General features: G+C 53.9%; 2 protein-coding genes across 5 annotated transcripts; one reads left to right on the top strand and one right to left on the bottom strand.

Moving 5' to 3' along the window:
- The first annotated feature begins 138 nt into the window (after positions 1-138).
- Positions 139-13923, top strand: LOC119112687 (MAP kinase-activated protein kinase 2). Of its 3 annotated transcripts, none has more exons than XM_037236941.1 (8): positions 139-221; positions 2503-2694; positions 3086-3225; positions 3621-3685; positions 4297-4404; positions 10644-10818; positions 11941-12151; positions 12467-13923. In XM_037236941.1, the coding sequence occupies exons 2-8, from the start codon at positions 2539-2541 to the stop codon at positions 12704-12706; spliced, it is 1095 nt and encodes a 364-aa protein (XP_037092836.1). In that variant the 5' UTR covers positions 139-221; positions 2503-2538; the 3' UTR covers positions 12707-13923. The 3 variants fall into 3 exon arrangements, with proteins under 3 accessions (XP_037092836.1, XP_037092835.1, XP_037092837.1); XM_037236940.1 differs by having other exon boundaries at positions 203-288; XM_037236942.1 differs by lacking the exon at positions 139-221 and adding an exon at positions 457-512.
- Positions 13924-16747: 2824 nt separating this feature from the next.
- LOC119113246 (uncharacterized) lies at positions 16748-20299 on the bottom strand. 2 transcript variants are annotated; one of them, XM_037237599.1, is made up of 2 exons: positions 20262-20299; positions 16748-18808 (listed from the first exon to the last, which is right to left on the bottom strand). In XM_037237599.1, exon 2 carries the CDS (start codon positions 18727-18729, stop codon positions 17326-17328), a length of 1404 nt encoding a protein of 467 aa, XP_037093494.1. In that variant the 5' UTR covers positions 18730-18808; positions 20262-20299; the 3' UTR covers positions 16748-17325. The 2 variants fall into 2 exon arrangements, with proteins under 2 accessions (XP_037093494.1, XP_037093495.1); XM_037237600.1 differs by lacking the exon at positions 20262-20299 and adding an exon at positions 20199-20230.
- Positions 20300-22855: the final 2556 nt, after the last annotated feature.

Below are 22855 nucleotides of genomic sequence, written 5' to 3'. Positions count from 1 at the left end.
GCTCGTGAATGTTTACACTTTTCGATAAAATTCAGCCAGGTCAAAGAAAAAACATCCGCTTTACAAAGTTCTTATGCTACCAAATTGGTAGCCATATAAATGGGCTTCATATGTGGCGCCGTGTATATCGCCGCATCACTATGACAGCATTGGGCTGAATGCGGATGCGCGATTCTTTTCCTTTGAATCGGAGTTGCAAAACATTGCGTCGTCTTCCGTCGGTCTGTTGTGTCCTCTTCTTTATCTTGGTGAAATGGGCTCTCAGCCTTGCTAAATTGTTATACTGTGGTAGGTTTGATAACCTCATGAAATTTGTGGTGGGCGGGGTCTGGTGTGTTCGGTGCTGCACGCTATCTAATTGGCTTATGTTCCTACGCTCATTGAAGTGGCTGTGAAGTTTGGACTGGATAGCAGTGTCCGCTCTATTCATACTTCCAGGTGTTTGTTTACTTGTATGTGCTACATGCCTCACATTCAGCCGGCCTAGCAATGAAACTGACATGGTTAGGCAGGTGGGTGACTAGACTTGCAAGAAATGGTGAACATAGAGGTGTCACACTGACATCGTTGAGGTGATTAATATGATGTCAAAATAAGTGGTTGTTAACAAGCAATGGCTGTTGATACATGATATAAGTGCTGTTAGGAGATTAAAATGGATACTGTGCATGGAATCTTGCTTTTATGCAATTGTGTCTGAACACCACAATGTGGTCATCTTCAGAATGCTGTATAAAACAAGAAGTGATTATACAGCATGCACATAGTTGTTGGCTCCATATGCATGAACTTAATATCATAATAAGGGAGTATTTCACATTTGAGGATGTTGGCAGGATATGGACAAGCACTATTTACACATTAACAAGCACTACATTAAAGTAGCCACCATTTTTAACTTCTGATATCATTTAGCACAGAACACAATTTTTGTTGGAACTTGCACAGCCTGCTCATCACTGACAGAGCCCTTTAACATTTACTATGAGTGGAGATTGTGCTCACTGACATCTGGCTAGGATGCCAGATCTGAACAGCCTGACAACAATGTTCTTGGCCTTGAAAATGCTGTATTACCTGTAGCACATCAGGATTTGAATGACATTACTATTGTGTCAGGCATGCCTGAATGGTCTTGAAGTAACATGCTTGAAATTGTCTGCACATCTTTGTGGATGTGTAGCTCAGAAACTAGAGTGTTTCACATCTGGAGAAGGGCAGCAAGCACCACACAATCTTCAAAATGATTATTTTGGTTTAAAATGCCATGCAGCTGTGGAACACTCCTTTTAAACATTTGACATTCTTTCCTCAAGTAATGAAAACATTTGTGCATATGGTGGCATTCAGTGGCCCAGGTGGTCAGGCTATAGGTTGATGCTGGTACTTATACCAGTATGGTACCTTAGGGTATTTTCCATGCTGTCACAAGGTCCCCATGGACCAGAGTATACTGCTCATAAACTGTGGAAACAAAAGGCCAGATAAGCCAAGCTAGGCTGTTCCAATTTAATCTATGCTGATGGAGGACTTTTTCAGGTCTTGCCATCCTGGTTGAGCTTAGTCCAGTTTGGATCAGGGCATATATTTTTCAACAAAGCTTTTAAGTGTGCCCAGCCCAGACCAGCCTAGCCTGATACTGAGCTGCCAATCTCACATGCTCTTATCTATAATTACATAGATATCTGTGAACACAAACTTAAGTTAAGAAAAATGCTGATTTTCTGCAGCAATAATTGGATGGATCCAGTTGTTCACTGCTCACTGGTAAAGGCCACCAGAAGATAACAGAACATTATCACAATAACATTCATATGTGTGATGCATGGCAGCCCTGCTGTTTGGGTTATTTTAGAAGAGTACTGTTCTGAATGGATAGTTCTCATGTTGGAAGGACTGGCCTTCAATATCCTGGTAGTTACTGGTTAAATTACATTATCCAGCAAGCATTGGGTATGTTGAAAAAGCTGAATACTTTCAGTTGTGCTCATGGTTGTGAGTGGGTAAGGTCAAGCAAGACATTCTTTCTTTGTTAATGAAGGCACATGACAAAATGAGAATGGTCTGAAGTCCTGTACACATAACTAAGACAACAGCCATCAAAACAATGTAAAGATCAAGCTCCCATAATCTGACATGTAATGCATGTTACTGTACTAAGAATTACACAAGCACTGATGGCTAGGCTAGAAGCATATGATGATACATTATGTGTTTTATTCTAGATAATTATTAAATTCAAGCATCAAGCATCATAAACATTGCACAAACACCTACTGTACAGCACCACACAAGGGCGCTTGGGCTTTGCCAGCATGGAGGTGGCGAAGCTGAAAGCTATTGATGACATATTTTGAGTATATGGATGGAGAGAAACTTGCTAGTGGAAATCAGCATCTGTCATTGAACAGAAAACCTTAGCATCCATAACCTAAGCATTATTACCCAAGCTAAGTCAAATTACTTTGTGTGGTTGTCCTAACTGCATGTGGTTGGTTTCAGGGAGAGGAGGTGCAGATAGCTGAGTACTGATACATAATGAACGTGACTTTTCCGGTGCGGGGGGCGCTTGTGCCCAAGAAGCATGCAATCAGTGATGATTACACATTATCCAGCAATGTCCTTGGACTTGGAATAAATGGAAAAGTTCTGGAATGTATCCACAAGGCAACAGGGAAGAAATATGCACTTAAGGTTTGTAGACCAACTTGAAAAAGCAGGATCCTGCTAACATGTGCAAGGTTCAGCTTGTGGTGATTTGCCTGATAGATCCTGTTTGCTTGCTAAATAAATGGTCTGATTTGATAAATGTTTTGATTCCAGCTAGTTGGACCTTGGTCTTGCTAGGAATGTAAAAGTGTTGCCAAATACAAGTGTTGCATATGCGTTGGTCTGTATATGTCTCAAATTCTGATATTTCATTGGCTGAATAATGTCCCTATATGGAATATTTTTATCCTATTGGGTATCCATGATTACGATCGGTGATATCTGTTATACACACCTGTGACAGCATGACTGCTGTCACCCACATGAACACACAGAGCGTCGCCAGCATCGAGTGACCCCGATCCCACGTTGGCAGATTTTGCGCGACAACCCCAAGTCGCGGCGCGAGGTGGACATCCACTGGCGCGCCTCGGCCTGCCCACACATTGTCAACATCCACGAGGTGTACGAGAACATGCAGGGCACTAACCGGTGTCTGCTCATCGTCATGGAGTGGTACGTCGTTGGTCGCACATGTCCCGCGATCTGGCTGCTCCGTGTCGTGCGAGCACGCCTGATCGTAATGCGCTCTGGTGTATGGGCTGCAGGTTGCTAAACTCGCAAGTGGTTGTCTTGTGTGTTTTAGTGTGTGGTGTCATCGGTTTGCCTGTGGTCATCCGCATCTGATGCGGGTGCCATGATGCCCCAAGACACAACTCACCGCTGTCCGACGCTGTATCCGCTTTCATTCATGGTATGGACCGCGATCTGGGTCGAAGTGCGACTGGGCTATCGATCGCATGCTGTCCGTTAATGTAGGCTGCGTATCTCCCAGCTGACCTGAGGGCCACTGGTCGTCCCAGCGGCGCTGTCTCGTGATTGTGGTCTCACAGTCGGTGACCGTGTTCCAGCATGGAGGGTGGTGAGCTGTTCCAGCGCATTCAAGACAGGCCCAGCGGCGCGTTCACAGAGAGAGGTACGTACGTGTACGAACTCGGTACCGGGTCTCAAGTGTGACCAGACTTGCCTGTGTGCTGGGGCTGGAATGTGCCGACAATCAGGCGTCGTTTCACCGCAATGCCTGCTTGCTGAATGATATCGCGAAGCAGTCTGTATGTTTTGTGCAACCACTGATCGCAGATTCGTGCGGTTTTTAGTGATTAGAGGTAACACCCCCTCAAATATATGTCATCCTGTTTGTCAGCATCTACATGCAAGTGGTTTGCTCAGATGGGTTTTACTGCAACGTTGCGCAATCGCAGAAGGCAGAATTTCGGACCGTTTCCAGCGCACTGGTCAAAGCCATTGTCACCAGTGGCCTAAGATATCCGGCTCCATCAGCTTATGACATCTGCTTGATGACGATTGGTAACTCACGTCCATTGTTGTCATGCTCTTCCTTTGCCGCACAAGGCGTTATACTGATCGCAATTCGTGACCGTGAAGGTATTCCAGAAACTGACAAAACTTGATCAGTTGGTGTTGAGGCCTGTGAACTGTCAGCCACCTCCGCGCACGCCGTGCGTTGGTTTGTAAGTCGCGTGCTGTCCGACTGACCCGTGCCTGCCCGCGGCGCGTGCGTTCCAGAGGCGGCCGAGGTCGTGCACTCCATCTGTCTGGCCGTGTACCACCTGCACTCGGTCAACATCGCGCACCGGGACCTCAAGCCGGAGAACCTGCTGTATACCACCAAAGGTGGGGGCGCCGCGCGGCCGCGTTCTTCGATTCTCCGAACTGGACTTTGTGCATCCCGAGAATGGATGGCCCCTGGCCTTGTCACGCTCAGTGCGCAAATTTTGACTTACCTTGTTTGGCATAGTTTGGCATAGAGTACAACGCTGTATGATGGCTCAGTAGAAATGAAAGCTAGGAGCGTCCAACAGATAAGCACCGGCCCCCGCAGGGGCACCGGCTTCGGCCGGTGCAGGAGAGTGGCGCCCCCGTGGGTCCCAGCTTCGGTTGCGAGTAAACAACGCAGGCTGTTCATTTCAGGGCCTAGCGGCCTGCCGGTACGCGAGCTCTTGCTCCTTGTCCCGCCCACTCGCTCCACGTCACCCACATTCCGCATCCCGCCCATTCGCGACTCCTCATATCCATGTTATTGGGGTCACCGTGGCCCCTCGCCCTCGTCCCCGTCCTCCTCCGTGTTATCGGGGTCGCCGTGGCCCCTCGCCCGCGTCCCCGGGTTGATCGGATCCTGGTGGCCGAGGGGCGCGGCGCACGGGTCAGTCATGGCGCGTCCCAACACTCCACTTTGGCCAGGATATCCGGGGCGCTTGGAACCCGTAGAGCTCCATCCGGGTCAATCGTCCTGCCACCTGCGCTGCATGCCGGGTGCCCAACCCGAGTTTCCACTAGGGCGCCCGGCTGCGCGCAGTGGCTGGAGGGTCCCCGGGGCGGCGGCGCTGAACCACGGTCAGGACGGGAAGAGGTCTCCCCGGTCACACCTGGTCGCGTGGGAGGCGTCGTTCGCCCCGCATAGTACCGGGGTAGGCCTGGCGGTGACTACCTCCCTAGAGAGTGATGGGATGGCCCCGGATTGGCCCCCGAGGTGGATGGGAAGCCCCAGGCCAAATGCTTGCTTAAAATGGCATGGCGTCTATAAATTCAAAAGCGCCTGGCCCCGGAAGGGGGGTTGGACAGAGCTAACGCCCGGGTGCGAGAGGGACTTGGACCTCCCTGCCCTCGGATGCATGTGTTCTCCCACCCAGATGTAAAACTTTCCACCCTGTCACTGTTCCGACGACGGAACGGCTGCGGCAAGTTCGGAGATATGTGTGACAAGCTGGGGGATGGTAACATCGAGGTAGAACTTGCCAGCAGTCAAGCGTACATAGGAAGCGAAAGAGGTCGTTTGCAGTATTCGTTACGAGAACGGGAAACACAACAAAGTCTTAGTGTCGTGAATTGTTTTGACCTTCACGATGAACGTGAGGGCGAATTCATCGAGGAGTTGTCGGAGTCCGGCGGCTACGCCGGACTCAGACAGCTCCCCGATGAATTCAATAGAGCTCGACGGGTTCCACGCGCCCCCGATAGTTTGACGGTACCTGCCCGTCGTACGCCAGGGGAAAGGTGGTGCTCTCGAAAAAAAACCTCCCAAAACATATATTTCTGAGAAGCCAGAGACCTGTCTGACGCGAATCATCCCAAGATCTCGTATGCGTGGAAAGTAAGAACTGCCTTACCGCACAACAACGTCATGGAGAAAGTGACCATCGTTCAGTTTGCGGGACACCTGAGGTCGTTCGGGCTCTCAGTTGCACCTTCAGCACGAACACCGGACTCCAAGCCGGCAGTCCGCGCCCGCTCCTCACCGATCGACCAGGCGATGGCGGCCACCGGCACCCCGGGGGAAGCCCCTGGCCCCCCCCCCCCCCGGCGCCGGCCGGTCGGCACCTGTCATGTTGCTGGCGTCCGTGGCGCTGCTGTCCCCGGCTATAGAGGAGGGTTGGACGGTGGTCCGGTGCGGCCATGGCCTGCGGGCTTCATCGCCCTCTGCGTCTGGCACTTCCTCGCCCGCGTCTGCTTCGTGTGCTTCGCTGCCCTCGTCGCCTCCGACACCACTAGCGAACGCATGTGGACGGGCGCTTGAAGCGTTGGAGCGTCACGAGGCTGACAGGCGCGCCCGCGGTGCCCAGTGATCGCTCTTGGCTTTAAAAGAAGGGGCCAAGGCGTCCAACCGTTCGTCTGAGATGGGCAGGAAGCCCTTCCCCTAGCACTACCCCTTAGTCCAGAAGGCCAGGGAGCCTCCCGCTGGTCACCACATGTCTGATAGGGCCCCACCCACGGACCCTCCCCGCCGCCACCGAGGACTGGGCACACTGACACAAGGCGTCCCCCAGCTGGTTCTCCGTCTCCATCTGGCGGAGGAAGCCCTAGGATTCTGCCCAGAGTGGAGTGCTGCTCTATGGAATCGGCCGTAACGCCCAGAACCAGGGATCCGGTCCTGCAACAGGCGCAGACTAGCGCATTTAAACCGCGTCGGGTCGTAGGATGTGGCTCAGAACTTTGATTTTTCTAACGCGTCCCCCTCCAGGTATTTTGACTGCGGTTTCTCCTTACGGTGCTGGAGAGCTAGGGGCGTAGCGGGCTTCCTCACTTTTCAGCTCCACGACAGATAGTGTCCAGTGGAACTGCTGGGGTGTGTGAATTTACAAGTCAGGGCCCAACAAGTTCACAATATCTAGGAGTCATTCTGAATGGGCGCCGTCTGGCCATACCTGCCTGCAGGAGACTAAACTAGCACCTGGTTCTCAGTTGGGTACCCAGGGCTGTACGGTAATGCGTAGGGATATGCCATCTGACACAATCGCACACTGCGGAGTTGACTGCGCATCGCAACGCTTGGGTCCAATGCGTCGTTTTATACCCTTACCTGCAAGCTGCTGCATCTGAGGTACTGAGGACCGCCGTGCTATAACTGCCTGCTCGCTTTACGTACCTTCTGGCATGCCCTTCCCGGCGGCGGAAATGACACTTGGTGAGCGAGCTTTTTGGCAAAAATTTTACGTGATGATTCAATCTGTCTTTTAAGCACCGGGACCCGAACTCACGTTACCTTGCCGTCAGGTCAGGTCAGACATCGGCGCTGGACTAGTCTTGTAAGCCCCCAGCTGGTGGTGAATCTGACATAGTCGGTTGCAGACGACTTCCTTAGTACTGATCACTACTCGCATATGGTTGCATTACCAGAACGGACTAGTTCTCGGTTCCAGACCACAACGGTGAAATCTTTAAGAAAAAACTGACCGCGGTGATTTTCAGGCGCGGGTGGAAACCAAAGTTGTGTTGGTTCCGGCGCCCAAGAGGACGGCTTACCCCAGGGCAGCGTTGTAAGGGTTGCGTTGTTTGCCCTCATGATAAATGATGTCTGAGGCAGTCTTCCCCAGGTGATTTGTCGCTTGTTTTTCGTTGATCATCCCGCCATCTGATGCAGCTCCGCCACGACCACGTCCATGTCACGCCAGCTGTGATGGACGTTTGATCATTGATCATTTAGCTGTGACTCGCTTTGAAAGGTGGAGCATGATCAGCGGTTTGCGGTTTTCGACTTCAGACAGCTTCCATCCATTTTTGCTTACGCCAGCGTCAGTGTCCCGACATGGGGCTTAGGCTTTACGGACAGGCGATCCCTTGCAATACGGTGGCACGGTTTGTGGGGAGGCATTTTGATAAGCATTTAACCTGCAAGGAGCATCGTATCATTCTACGTGACAAGTGTTTAAGGCACTGCATATTTTGAAATGCGCGGCACGGACATCTTACGGAGCAGATCGGTAAACGCTTTTCTTTTCGTACTGTTCAGTCATTAGATCTAGACTTGACTACGGGTGTTCGTATATGACCGTGCGCACACTTCCTCCAAACATCGTTTAGACACCACGCGTCAAGCAGTACTGCACATAGCAACTGGTACGTTCAGAACGTATCCAGCTCCAAGCCTCCTGGCGGAGTCAATGAACTACCGCTCGCATTCCGAAGGGAAGTGCTTGGGATGAGGTATGCTTGTAAATTGGCACAGTTCCCAAAACACCTCCTCACCCGGGAGTATTTTCAGGACAGGTGAAAAGACTTTTCAGAGACGAACGGAGAAACTGTATGTTGCCAGTTTCGGCTTCGGCCCAAAGCTATACTGAGAGAATGGTCACATACGAAAGGATTTGCTCTTTTCTGGTCATCTGATAACACCCCCTTGGAAGCTATGTGCACGAAACGTTGGCACAGATAGAAAAACGAGGGCTTATTACGTGCGATTCTGCTGCATGACCATCTGCAGTGGACGCGCCATAAAACAGCAAACCACGTGCGATTCTGGGGTGGTTAGGGCGTGGGAGTTTATCTCCTCATATGAAGAATATGTAGCGACTTTTACGGACGGAGCCGTCCGTCCTTTTACGGACGCCCCCCCCCCCCCCTTCTCTTCGTATGGGGAGGGGGGGGGGCAGCACCAAGTTCCAGGGGCACCACAGTTAGGCGTGGTCCCTCCCTTGACGAAATCCTGTATCCGCTCCTGGCCACTCGTGCGCCTTGCACAAGTTCTTTTTCGCTCCCAGCGAAGAACTTCTACCCAGCTATCGCAACTGCCGTGAAAAAAAAAATGGTAACACGGCTGGAACAGCGAGAGTAACAGCAAGTTAAGGACGATTAAGTCAGCGTTAGGCCTCTGGCCGTCTAGCTTGCGAGTGGCTAGGTGTGAAGAAGTCGTTCTGTGCCGTCTGCGAATTTGCCATACCTGTACAACACATGATCACTTGTGTATTGCTGGGAGACCTCAATGCCCGAAAGACTGCGCCAGTGGCAGTTAATGTGCGTCACTCCTGTTCACATTTCAAGGGAGAACGAATCAGTCATGTTGGACGACGAGCGACGTTTGGCTTACCGTGACATGTCGGGAAACGACTCTTTATTATTACACTCAAACCGGTTGTTTCTCTTTCCTAGAGACATCATTTTCAGCTATAGTTACTCCCTGCTAGTGAACACATAGCACGTCCCTAAATAGCCGTTATGGGCGCAATACGACCTTTGATGTCGATGCATCCCAAAATCTCAAATCATCATCAGATCAAATCAACAGATAAGTATCAGTATCATCGCCTACCAGTCGCGGCGAACGACCAATACGCTCCGCAGCTACCCAGGCCTCTTGGTTACAATGAATATTTGGCAGTATTTGCCTGGTATTTTACAATATCCCCCTGGTATCCTCGATGCATGTTAGTATACATCAATTTAGTTTGATAAAACCCTCAGTTTTTAATTATATCGTAACTTGCTTTTGCATAGCTTATCACTTTGTACAATATGCGGATGAAATTACAGCTAGATTCTACTGTCGGTATTTGTTCAACATTTGAGATTCGTGCTAGGAACATCCTTTGCGCCTTCTGTCGAACGGCATCCAGCAAGGAACATGATTTTGATGCTGCCAGTGGCCGTGGGCTCCTCGAACCAGTCAAGTCAAGCTAGTGGCTGCCGTATGAGGAACAGCGCGTCCTGTCAATGACATTGCAAAACCTTGCTTACCATAAGTATTGCACTGTGTTTTCTCACACGCATCAGAAGCATAATTAAGGATTTTACACGATTTGTAAGCTCTTCACAGCAAAACCAAATGACATCTGGCTGGGGCTGTGGGTGCATTGCGCAATGTCGCAGTGCACCCGCTCGTTGTCCTTGTCTTCTTTACTCCTGAAACAAAGCGAGCCCTCATAACTTGGTATGGTAGTCTTGCATTCGCTTCTCTTAGGCAATCAAATATGTCACTTTAAGAAGCCACAAGCTTGGAATATACAAGTTATTTGTATATGCTATACCAACAAACGTCAACTTTTCAGCCACTTGCCACAGTCCCACATGGAGACACGCTTCCGGTTAGTTACCCTGTGCGCAAGAAACGCACACCGCAGCTGTGGTGAGTTGCAGAAAGCGAGGCGTCATTCTGCTCTTTTTTAATGCGTGGAGCAAATAATGAGGGGGACAGGGTAATTGTACGAAGGAGATTGATGTTAACGTCACTGGTGGATAGAAAGCCTAGATTAAGCAAGGGAGATTTGATCCTTGACTCCATACCGTGCCAATTATCAGGGGGTGCAAGTCGCAGTTTTCGCCATAAAACTGGTTGACTTCCGCTATAGCCATCCTCTTCTCTCTGGCCTCTATTGTCTTTTGTCTGGGGAGGGCGTCTGGTACCGCGCCGGCCCCTGGTCCTTGTTTTGAGTCCGTGACCCAAATCGCGGCCCTTGACTGGAGCCCCGGCTCCCAACCAGTGCCGCTGATCCATGACCTGGATCACCTTCCCGAGACCTGTGCCGCCGACCCGTGACCCGAGCCGCCGACCCTCGACCTGTGCCGCCGACCCGTGACCCTGACACGTGTCGCCGACCCATGACCCGTGGTGTTGACCTGTGACCCATCCCCACCGTTTCCAGGCGAGGCCGGCGTGCTGAAGCTGACCGACTTCGGCTTCGCCAAGGAGATCTTGGCGCGTGACTCACTGCAGACGCCGTGCTACACGCCCTACTACGTAGCGCCGGAGGTGCTGGGACCCGAGAAGTACGATCGCATGTGCGACATCTGGAGCCTGGGCGTCATCATGTACATCCTGTGAGTGTCGTCGGGCGGGACCGAGGCCGTCGGCCGATGCCGGTGCAGGGTCTGTTGGCCCGGTGCCCGGGGACCGAGGCCCCCGGCCGATGCCGGTGTAGTACCGGTTGGCCCGGTGTCCGGGGACAGAGGCCCCCAGCCAATGTCGGTGTAGTGCCGGTTGACCCGGTGCCCGGGTTGCGAGGCGTGCTGTAGTATACTTTGTTTGCAGGTGAACTGCTGGGTAACCCCTTGTTGAAAGTCGGGGTTTTGCTACTTTTGTGCATGTCAGGTTCGTTGCGTCGTCACGTTTGGCGTCAGTGCGCTGTTGAGAGTGCGCCCTGTCTGTTATAACGATACAGCATGACTTGTTTCAGTTTTGTAAGTTTATTAACTTACAGGTCGCGTTCCTTGGCCGTAGCATGGCCTTGGCCTCTTTGGTAGCATTGCAAGCAATGTCAAAACATCACAATGATTTTACGTGTAAACCGCTACCATTGCTTATGATATCGCGCGTAGGAACCCGACCTGTCCCAGAATTCTCTGTGGACCTTTAGCGAATTGGGTGTTGCTGCAGTCACTGTCAAGATATACTTGTCATGATCTACCATTATCGGTGCTAATGGTATACCATGTACCATGCTGAGCCACGCCGTACGTCTTTGGTGGACTGCCAGCCATGTGAAGTTTAGCTGTGCAGGTACACAAAGGCTGACCCCGTTAGCCGTTGCAGTTGTCACCAGTTTGTTTATCGCATTCCGGCGCGCCCATTAATCGATTCACTGGACGCTGGCGATCGCTTCGTGTCGCCGACAGCACGTGTTCTGCCGCGCAGTGTCCCCTGTGCCAGCGGTGACCTCTGGTGACGGCAGCTGACCGTGCCGGCCGCAGCCTGCGCACCGCGGCGCAGAATCCCACTGTATAATGTCCTAGTCAAGGCTGACGCCGGCCTACGTGGCTGGGGGAACCGGGCGCCGCCGGCCCGCGTGGCCGGGCGGACCGGGCGCCGCCGGCCCGCGTGGTCGGGCGGACTGGGCACCGGCGGCCCGCGTGGTCCAGCGGACTGGGCGCCGCCGGCCTGCGTGGTCCGGCGGGCCGGTCGCCGCGGCCCAACAGTCCCTGACCGCTGCGCGCCGCCGGCAGACTGTGCGGCTTCCCGCCGTTCTACAGTAACCACGGCCTGGCCATCTCGCCGGGCATGAAGCGACGGATCCGCGCCGGCGAGTACGACTTCCCCAACCCCGAGTGGCGTAACGTCAGCAAGGAGGCCAAGGAGCTGATCCGCGACATGCTCAAGACCAACCCGCAGCACCGGCCGACCATCGAGCAGGTCATGCGCCACCAGTGGATCGCGGTGAGCGGGGCGGGGCGGATCGCCGCTGGCTGTCGGCTCACGCGGCGCATGCGCGCGGCGAGGCAGCACTGCACGGCACGGTTGGTGACGCACTGTCAGCGCGTGCGGTCTAGTCAAGGGAAGCTGATTGAGGACATACGGATGGACGACCGGGGGAGAAATGAGAGAGCGATGTGCTGTGATGTGGGTGCGGACGCGACATTTTTTTTTAACTCGGCATGGCTGTCTGCTAGCATCACTCGGTCATTGCTGTCGCGGCATTGCCACGGCGGCCGTCGTGGCGGTCGTCTGACCTCTGCCGCACCTCTCCGGCAGAAATACGCGGAGGTGCCGCAGACGCCGCTGTGCACGGCCCAGGTGCTGAAGGAGGAGGAGGACCAGTGGCCTGAGGTGCAGGACGAAATGACGCGCTCGCTCGCCACCATGCGGGTCGACTACGACCAGATCAGCCTGAAGAGCATCGCCAACTCGGAGAACTCGCTGCTGCAGAAGCGACGCAACCGAGCGGGCGGCGCCGACGCGGCCCAGAGCCAGCCTCAGCCCATGCAGATGTGAGGGGGCCCGGCGGCTCTGGCTGCGGCCGTCGCGTCGTCGGCCGACCGCTCGCCGCTCGGCCTCCCGGTCTTATTTTTCGATATCATTTTACGACGACGAGCGTTAGAAATCATCGTTCTTACTTCTCGCCTCGCGCTCTCTGGCCGTGTTCGAAAAGCTGATTTCCCAGCTGGCGACGGAGCCGTCGCCCTCTGTTGGGGAAAGACTGCGTCTGCCCTGTCGACGGGAACCACCGGCGTCGGAAGCCAGCGGTTAGCGCCTCGACCGTGGCGCACTGGACGGCGGGATGGACAGTCGCTTCGCGCGTAGTGGCCGCTGTCGCGTGCCGGCAGGGCCGAGCGGTGGGTCGACCACCTTCCTGGCCTCAGGGGGCGCGAGTGCGAAGCAAACTCGGGTACTAGTGAGGTGGATAGGGATCGGAGCGAATGCGATACGATGGGCGGACGGGCATGGTGGCCAGACGTGTATGGGTGGCGTAAAATGGCGTGTGGATGGGGCGTAACCTCGCGCGGCCGACCCAGGTCGCGTCCGGTGCGGCTCCTGGCCGTCCGCGGCTGTTGTCTGCGGCAATGCTGTATGTATTCTGGATGTCGCCCGGCGCATCGTCTCAAGAGCGGTTGCACTTCCGAATGTGGTGCAGCGCACGTCCGTATCGTAGCGAATGCGCGAGTGGGTGTGGCCAACGGAAGGATAAGGGTGTACGCCACCGGTCTCTCACGCGGCTGGAGGTCGATAGTAGCGTTGGTTTCAGTGTTGGGGCGTCGACCACCCGGTCAGCCGACGCCGCCCACGGAGCGCCATCTGTCGTGCACCATTCCCACCGTGTCTCTTAACTGGCTCGCTGGTGGACCACTGTTTTATCTGTTGAGTTTAACCCCCTGGGGGATGCCGCCGCTGGCATTATCTTGTCCGGGCTCGCTCGTGCTGTGCCGGTGTCCCGGCGATGCACCCTGGTCAGGCCGCCCGCCGCGATACGCTGGCGTGCCCCGCTCCCTGGGCGACGGCCGCCACGTCCCACGCGACTCGCGTTACCTTGCGTTCCTCGCAGCGTTCTGGGATGCGGGCGAGCTGAGGCGCCGGCCCCAGCGACGTAGACACGGACCGTGCGCCCCTCGCGGCGCTCTGATGCCGGCGCGCCGGGGCAGACTGAGGCGCCGATCCAAGCGAGGCGGACACGGACCGTGCGCCCCTCGCGGCGCTCTGATGCCGGCGCGCCGGGGCAGGACTGAGGCGCCGATCCAAGCGAGGCGGACACGGACCGTGCGCCCTCTCGCGGCGCGCTGATGCAGGCGCGCCGGGACAGACTGAGGCGCCGATCCAAGCGAGGCGGACACGGACCGTGCGCCCCTCGCGGCGCTCTGATGCAGGCGCGCCGGGGCAGACTGAGGCCGCCGATCCAAGCGAGGCGGACACGGACCGTGCGCCCCTCCCGGCTGCTCTGTGATGCAGGCGCTGCCGGGGCGGGACTAAGGACGCCGATCCGTAGCGAGGGCAGACACGGACCGTGCGCCCCTCCCGGTGCTCTGTGATGCAGGCGCGCCGGGGCAGACTGAGGCGCCGATCCAAGCGAGGCGGACACAGACCGTGCGCCCCTCCCGGTGCTCTGTGATGCAGGCGCGCCGGGGCAGACTGAGGCGCCGGCCCCAGAGGACACGGACCGTGCGCCCCTCCCGGTGCTCTGTGATGCAGGCGCGCCGGGGCAGACTGAGGCGCCGGCCCCAGTGATGTAGACACGGACCGTGCGCCCCTCGCGGCGCTCTGTGATGGGGCGCGCCGGGGCACTGAGCGCCGCCAGGAGAGACACGGACCGTGCGCCCCTCCCGGCGCTCTGTGATGCAGGCGCGCCGGGGCGACTGAGGCGCCGGCCCCAGTGACGTAGACACGGACCGTGCGCCCCCCCGGGCGCTCTGTGATGCAGGCGCGCCGGGGCAGAGACGCCAGGCGGGCACGGACCGTGCGCCCCTCCCGGCGCTCTGATGCAGGCGCGCCGGGGCGGACTGAGGCGCCGGCCCCAGTGACGTAGACACGGACCGTGCGCCCCTCCCGGTGCTCTGTGATGCAGGCGCGCCGGGGCAGACTGAGGCGCCGGCCCCAGTGATGTAGGTAGCACGGACCGTGCGCCCCTCCCGGCGCTCTGTGATGCAGGCGCGCCGGTGGGCAGGACTGAGGCGCCGATTCCAAGCTAGGCGGACCCGGACCGTTGCTCCCCTACCGGCGCTCTGTGATGCAGGCGCGCCGGGGCGGGCTGAGGCGACGGCCCCGTGAGGCGGACACGGACCTTTGTCGACATGAATGCCCCATAGCTGTGACAACGGAGGACCGTGGAGATGGGAGGCTATGGACTTGAGCTGCAGACCCGGGACTGGGGGTGAAGTTTGCGGTAGCAACTCAGTGGAGCGCGGCGAGTGTCACAGAATGTCATTTTTACGTTTGTTGTTTGCAGATAGTGACGGTATCACCTGTAGGCTGTCTTCGAGATGGGATTGGTCTGAGAGGACGTGCGAGGGTATTCTGGGGCACCAACAGGGCCTAGAGATGTGTAACTAGAATGTGCGTGCTGGTTCAAAAAAGTGCGAGTGGTGTGATCTGTCATGCTGCCCAATCCTCCACGCGCTATTCGACCCGCATCCAATGGCCATCAGCCATCCGCATTACACACCATCGATGTTACAAACTGTGCACTGTTCTATGCAAGCAAGACCCGTTCCATGTGCGTGACACAACTCACAAACTATGTCGTTCCCCGGTGTTGCCTGGTAGCGCGCAACTGTCTCCCAGCTAAGTTTGACACAACACCCCGTTCACCACCACAGTGCGCAACCACAAATGATGGTGGCGCGCCGGCACCACATTGCGAGCCTGCCGCGCATGCGCACACCACGCGAACCATGGTCTCCCGACTCGAACGTTGGTGTGGCTGCCACCGGTTCTGCTCTGTGCCGAGATCCTACCGACTCCGGGTAGGCATTAGCGGACAGGCGCGCGTGGGCCGGCGGCGCGACCTCGCTGTAAGAGGCGGGCGCATGCGGAGCGACGCCGCCAGCTCGCTGCACGAGCTGTGGGAGGCGTCGGCTGCCGGTGTGACCTCGCCTTCACGGCGAGCAGCGGCGCCGCCGCTCGCCGGCCGACCTCCCGCCTGCGAGCCGCGGCGCGAGGCCCGCCAGAAGTGCCAAATGGGCGTGACGGGCGCGGCCGTCTGCGTGCGCGCGGCGACTCGTTTTACTGTACATAATCTTAACCCGCTGTGATGGTGCGAGGCGCACGGCGGGGTCGTATTCGGCGCCGCCGGCGATAATACATGGCCTCTAACCAACGCGTCTGTGTGGACACGACGGCAGTGAAGTGCTGCGCTGTGCCGCTGTCGGCACCAGGTGTGGCAGGTCTGCACAGGACGAGCACCGCTTGGAGACTTCTGGATGTGCGCACCGCTGCTGGTGCCCTGTTGTTTTGGAGGTGTGTTCAAATGCATTGTCGAGTGTTTGTGTCGCGCTGCAATACTTCGAGTCATGTTTAGAAGGAAGGCTTTGCCCGACGGCTTGCTCGGCCAGAGGCGAAGGATACTATTTGCGAAATCCCTGGAACGTCGACGTCGCGCATGGTGCAGTGAGTGAAAAGGCTACGTTATTCCCCGAGGCGCCGCCGCTCCAACAGGTTGAGTGACCGGGACGGCTAGTGTGCAACACCAGCGTCGAGATCACCGCCTGCGCACCCAAGTACCAACTTCGGCCACTGTAAGCTGCGGTTCGAGTTTCGGATGCGACGTTTCAGAAATGTATGCCGCCTACGTTTTGGTGCCCATTGGTGCTGCCAAACTGCCGATTTTCGCGTAACCCAAGCATTTTGTTTGCCTGAAGGCTATGCAGACTAAAGAACAGGCGTTGGTGCGATGACACTGCTGTATTTGGAAGGAGCGCGACTTGTTCATGCAGCAGTCATTTCAGGTAGTGATCTTTCGGCCCTTGTTGCGTGTCTGAAACCAACCACAACAGTAGCGCACCTCAACGTGCATGCATGCTACATCATTTGCCCAGACGCAAGGCGTTGGTGGGGGATCGTGTACTGTCGTTCATACAGAAATACTGACTTGTTTAACATTATCCACATTTCTATAACGGGTTCGGTCGTCAAAGAACGCCATCTATGTTATTCCAACGGCCCATCACCTCGACGCAGACTTGATATTGCACGGTTCCAGAGGCTAAACTCTGAGGAACTCTAAGAAGAACTGGCGACTGTCCTCTTTGTCGTAGAACGAAGCTCGCTGTCGCCCAACGCACATAACCGAATGTAAGTGTTACGCCAGCGTGTGTGAAAGTCACTAACATAGCTACGCCCAGCGGGCAGACGTAACAAATATGGCATGTACATAGCCAGGCTTGGGGGCCTTTCCAGATCTTTACCTCTGTTTTACATGGAATATGCATAGCGCACTGGAATACATGCACATTGGCGTGAGCGACCGTACGTCATTCGCCGCGCTCGGTCAGCGCTCTAGGATCTCAATAACGGTGAACCAACCAGCACCGCGACGGATGGCGACAAAAATATATCACGCGTCATCACAAGCGCCGCACCAGCACCGCCAGCATGCAGAGCGAGTGGGGCGGTGCAGGCGCGCCTCAGTTGTAGTTGTAGCTCTGGCGGGTGCCGGACATTTCGAGCAGGTAGCGGTCGGGGTTCTCCGCCCAGTCGGTATCGGCCATGATGTTGACCTTGCGCCGCTGCTCGACGGCGGCGCGGTCGCGCTTCTGCGAGCTGATCTGGCTGTCGCGGTCCGCCTTGGCACCACAGCCCCACACCTCGACGCCCTGCAGGCGGAACGGCGCGCCGCTGTGCGTGCACACGCTCATCTCGCGGTCCACCTCGATGGCAGGCGTCCGGCGGTCAGCGCCGACGCGCAGGCCCGACGGCAGGCCGCGCGCCGAGTAGTTGTAGAACATGACGTCCGGCTGGCCGCCGACCAGCACCTGGAAGCGCGGCAGCAGCTGCAGCGCCATGCAGTCGACGCCGCCCCAGCAGTGGGGCGAGTCGCGCCAGCCGCAGTCGGCCGCCACGCAGAACAGCCGACCCTCCTCGGCGCGCAGCAGCATCAGCGTCGGACCGCGGTAGCCGAGCACGTGGTGCTGCAGCCGGTTGGCGCTGAGGCCCTGCTCGTCCGAGCTGTACAGCGACACCCAGTGTTTGGGCGTGACGGCGCGCACCAGCCGGCCAATCGAGTGGCCCGGGTCGAGCCGCGCCAGCGCCGGCAGCGACGCCAGGCTCTCGGCCGACGACGGCCGCGTGTAGCGCTCCGGCAGCGCGCACATCAGCAGCCACAGAAGCGCCGGGTGCAGCGTCGCCTCGCTCGAGGCCGACGCGCTCTCCAGCACGCAGCTGCCGCCGGCTGGCTCCTCCGGCTCCGGCTCGGCCGGCCGCGCCGCGATCAGCGCGTGGCCTTCGGTGATTCGGTGCACCACGTACTGGTGCAGCCAGCGCACCAGACGGGGACAGTGTCGCTCCACCCAGTTGCGCGCGAACGTGACGCCCACCTCGTCGCGGCCGTGCAGGCACGAGTCGGCCACGCCCGCCAGGATGGTGTCGATGTTGAGTGAGCGAATCACCGTGTCCGGGTGTGCCCACATGGCCGCCTCGAACGCCTGCAGGATCATGCTGCGCAGATTCTCCGCACTTACGCTGTCGTGCTCGTCGGCGAACGTGCGCAGGTAGAACTGTGCCTGGTCGTGGTCCGAGATAAGCTGGTACACCTCCACGCAGCGCTCCACGAAGTCGCGCGGCGCGAGAACGTCACCGCTCGCCGCCGAAAGCCGCAAGAAGTGGTCAAACATGACATTCGCGATCGTGGGGTTCTTGTTGAGGAAGGCGGAGGTGAAGACGTGGCGGCTTATACCGTCCTCCGTCTCTGAGCGAGCCAGTAGGACATCCTTCAGCTTGATGATGAATGACGGGGTCAGGTCCGGTGGTGGAGCAGTCACTTGGGCAGCCGCAGAGGCTCCCTGCCGATGCTGGCTTTGTCCGTGGCCCATTACATCTACAAATACCTTACCAGGTGTGTGCTCAAGGTAGTACAAATGAAGTCTTCACTCCTTGTTGATGAGTCCAAACCTGCAAGCATAAGAGGACCTGGTTTGGTCATGTGACAGCAGTCAAAAAGTAAAGCAGACATGTAAGAATGCATTCAAAACAGCCCTGATAACAAAACGCTGAGCATGTAACATTGTCCCTGTAAAAACAGCCCACAAGCTCCCGCCAAATGAAATGTCCAAATCATTAGCACACAGCTTTAGACGGACAAATGTGCAAGCTGCACTAAAAGCATGACACTCAGGCAAAAACATAAAATCTTTCAGTGACTTGTCTGGTTTGCCACTCAGCTCAAGGACTTGGAAATGCTAGACCAAAGTTAACTTCAGGTAATGTTACGGATGCAACCATGTCATTAAGACTAACTTTGAGTGGGGTAAATCCTGCTGATATGATCTATCCCAATAATGGATTAACCAAAGCCAATGACGTAGCTATCATATCCTCAGGATAGGTTCAAATTAAGGAAATGAGATCATTTCAGCTGAGAGGGTCACACTTCATCCCAACAGGGGCCTTACATTTTTATTCAGAGGATCTGGCTAGTCCCAGGGCATAACTATGATACTCTGAATACCCATTTTTATTTTTGAGAAGCTCTATAAGTATCTTAATAGGTATTTTACTAGGTATCTTAAATGACAAAAGGCACTCAGAGTTTAGTTGCAAGTTTGTGCAACCTCCAGATGATGGAGACCAGGCTGCACAAAACACATGTTGTGCCAAATATAATGTGTTGCATAATCAACACTAATTATAATGCATGGAGTCACTGTTTCAGGGAGTTTTGATGATATGAAGCCATTCTCAGGCAAAAACACTAAGGCAACCTCTCACACATACAATTTGAGAATTTTATATACTTTGGCCTGACCCAGCTTAGGCCTGGCCAAATCATACCAGCCTCTATTGGCTATGTTACTGACCTAAATTACCATTAAATTCAAACCTTTCCTTGAATGCATGCAGCTTTGTTAAATTCTCATGTCAAACAACAAATAATGAGATGTGGCTACAGCACCTGTCAGTTGGGGAAAAATATCTGATAACATGGAGAGGGATCCAGCTGAGCACAATAATTTCCCTTCCCATCTTAACTTATGAATGCAGGCCAGATTGTGGATAGCCCCCTATACCCCCAAAAAACAAAGGCCCAGCCACCCAATGAGCAAAAACAACCAGGCAAATGTTTATTAAGCTCAGCTCCATTTAAGACATAAGAAATAGACCGATTCTAGAGCTGACTCCAATTACTGTCATATGTCAAAGACATACAAAATAGACCGATTCTAGAGCTGACTCCAATTACTGTCATATGTCAAAGACATACAAAATAGACCGATTCTAGAGCTTGACTCCAATTACTGTCATATGTCAAAGACATACAAAATAGACCGATTCTAGAGCTGACTCCAATCCAGAGTCGATCACACATCTCAAACACACCAACTCGTAAACAAGACATCTGGACCACCTTCGTGCCAAGCCCCACGGCCTTTCCCCACCCAAAACATCCTTTCCATTGTGAATGTTGCCTCATAGTTGCCGCCACTTTGGTACCTTGGCCGCCACAGTTGCCGCGTGATTTTCCTTCGGAAGGTGTCGGTAAATAACAACATGATACACCATCCTATATTACTGGAATTGTATCAGGCGAAGGACGTCCGCAATGCCCAATAAACCCTACATTTTGCAGACATTTAAACTGACACTTCTTTTAAACTTCCTTAGTAGAGTGAGGCACCTGTATGTTGCCTTTCTATGCCTCTTTTTTGGACTTTTTCTTGCTAAACTTGATAACACTGGTCGAAGCAACTAACAAATAATTGGTTTAAACGGTTCATGAAAGAAAGGCGATGATGAGGTGCAATGAAGCCAGAATATCAGTTAACGGGTGTTCCGCTGCGTATTCAAAATAGAGGAACGAATCACAATCACATCACAAGCATGAAGCTGTATGACATAGTAGTATTTTAAGTGGTTGTTGAAGACACGTTCAGCTGTTTGACGCCAACCGAATCGGCTCCCTGCAAAGGGAGCGCGATCAGTCCATTTAGGAACGATTCCTCAAACAGGAGAGTTGTCTTGATCTAGGAACGACGTGAGGAGGCCGTTGTCTTGGGGGATAGGGCATGGGTGAGTAGAACGACGGGATTTAGACAAGCAGTGGCTTAAGTGTGATAATAAGCAGTTGATCGCATTGATTCGTCAGGTACTGGTGAAGCTGCTGGCAGCACTCTTGTTTTGCCTGCTTTGCGGTTTTTATTGGGCCATGGGTACCCTTGCCGCAGGGCCTATAGCTACACTTCCTAGATGCCTGCTTGCTTTCAGTTAGACTTGCAGGAAGAGGTAGGTATATGCACTGTTGTCTTAGCATTGCATGACATTGACCATCAAAAAATGTGATTGTGTGCTCAATTTAGAGCAATTATGTGGGAATACTGCTATGCCACTCTTCAAAATATTGACCTGATGTGCTCAAAATGTTTTTATTTTAATAAGCATTTTTATCTTTCAGGAAATCTTATATCCAAACACTGAATGCACAGGCTGCACCTGAGGAGATTATTTATCCTGGCATAAGCACTGGCAAATCCCCTCCCCCCCCCCTCCCTAGGGGAGGATCCTGACCTGGCAGGTCAGCAGCATAGGAGAGTTGATCAATCTGTTCAGCCACCTCAACTGGGCTGCAGTCACTAGATGGCTGAAACTTTATGGTCCTTGACTTCACATATGGAGGTGTTACTAAATAGCAATCAGTAATGTGTCAATAATGTTATGAGGTTATCATGGAAAATTACAGAGAATTAGAAGCCTTCATGGAATGATTAATACTACAGGACATGCTATTATGTTCAGGTGACATAAACCTGCATTGCCATGACATATCAACATAGACTTAATAGGAGCATTTCATTGCCTGATCCTATGGTATATATGAAGTGACCATCTGAAAGGAAGTTAATTGGTGCTGTTTGGTGTTTCCCATGTGATATTTTCTATCTGGTAGGAGGTTTGTCCAGCCCAGTAGGCAGCTACTTTGAAAGTTCCTGTCATTGATCTGTTGATCAGCCCAGCTTTAGTGTAATCCCCTGTCAATGATAGACATCATGTCCATTCTGCCTGTATTGTTATGCAGAGAAGAGAACTTGAATTCAGTATCAAAGAGACCACATGCAATTCATTTGAAGCCAACAAAATGATCTTGTGATTTATACTAAGCTAGAGCCAGCATGTTATGGACGAGCTAGATAAATGAGACATGCAATACTCTGATTTGTTATGTCACATGTTCAAACATTTTGCAATGTTCCATGACATGCAATGGGGAATGGAATGAAATCCCATTTGGTGAACCAGATGTGATCACATCCATACACCATCCAAATTGAGCCAGGATGTTGTACATATGACTTTTTCATCTATTTCACCCTTCATTGCCTTCATTTTTGCATTACCCCAATGATGTTTGGCATGCAGAAGCTTTTTAAATATTGAGTCTGAGCCTTTTGAATGGATGCTTGTCTGGTATCAATCTGCCCTGAGCAGTGTGTGTTGCATGAGCCCAGACCCTTCCCTCAGATCAAGACATTGCAGCCAAATAGAATTGGGTGGCAAAAGTTTTCTGTGCTGTAATATTTGACATGGTCTGTACTGACCTTTATCTTTCCCAGACCTTTAGTGCTGCCTTTGCCATCATGTGCAGGCCATCCCAGTCAAGGCAAATACTGAGCAACTAAATTTAGAGACTTGAACCCACACTGCCACAGATGGGTGAATTAGAATGCAGGTGCTCTAACCAACTGCTATCAGGATAGATTTTGTCATTGGTATTATCAGGACAGGCTTAACTTTAATTTAATCATGGATTAGAGATGGATAGACTTTATCAAATAGATAGGTTTCTGGTCTTGTTTTATAATGTGTTTGCCACTGCATATCTATGTACATTATTTGCCACTGCATATCTATGTACATTATGCATAGTATTCCTATTAGTACAGGGTTTTTGTAAACTATGTGCCATCCCTGGGATTACACGTCCTGTGTGGCTGCATGAAGGTGTAG

This window comes from Pollicipes pollicipes, unplaced genomic scaffold (assembly GCF_011947565.3).
Source record: "Pollicipes pollicipes isolate AB1234 unplaced genomic scaffold, Ppol_2.1 Scaffold_7261;HRSCAF=8764_pilon_pilon_pilon, whole genome shotgun sequence".
Taxonomy (NCBI): domain Eukaryota; kingdom Metazoa; phylum Arthropoda; class Thecostraca; order Pollicipedomorpha; family Pollicipedidae; genus Pollicipes; species Pollicipes pollicipes.
Note: the sequence above shows the minus strand (reverse complement) of the source record. Positions and strands in the feature narration are given on the sequence as shown.

Bases quoted from the DNA above. Each gene is read 5' to 3' on its own strand.
- LOC119112687 (XM_037236941.1), top strand. From the start codon at position 2,539: ATGAACGTGACTTTTCCGGTGCGGGGGGCGCTTGTGCCCAAGAAGCAT. The intron at 3,686-4,296 runs GTACGTACGTGT...CGTGCGTTCCAG, and splicing joins CGGCGCGTTCACAGAGAGAG to AGGCGGCCGAGGTCGTGCAC. The intron at 10,819-11,940 runs GTGAGTGTCGTC...CGCCGCCGGCAG, and splicing joins GGCGTCATCATGTACATCCT to ACTGTGCGGCTTCCCGCCGT.
- LOC119113246 (XM_037237599.1), bottom strand. From the start codon at position 18,729: ATGGGCCACGGACAAAGCCAGCATCGGCAGGGAGCCTCTGCGGCTGCC.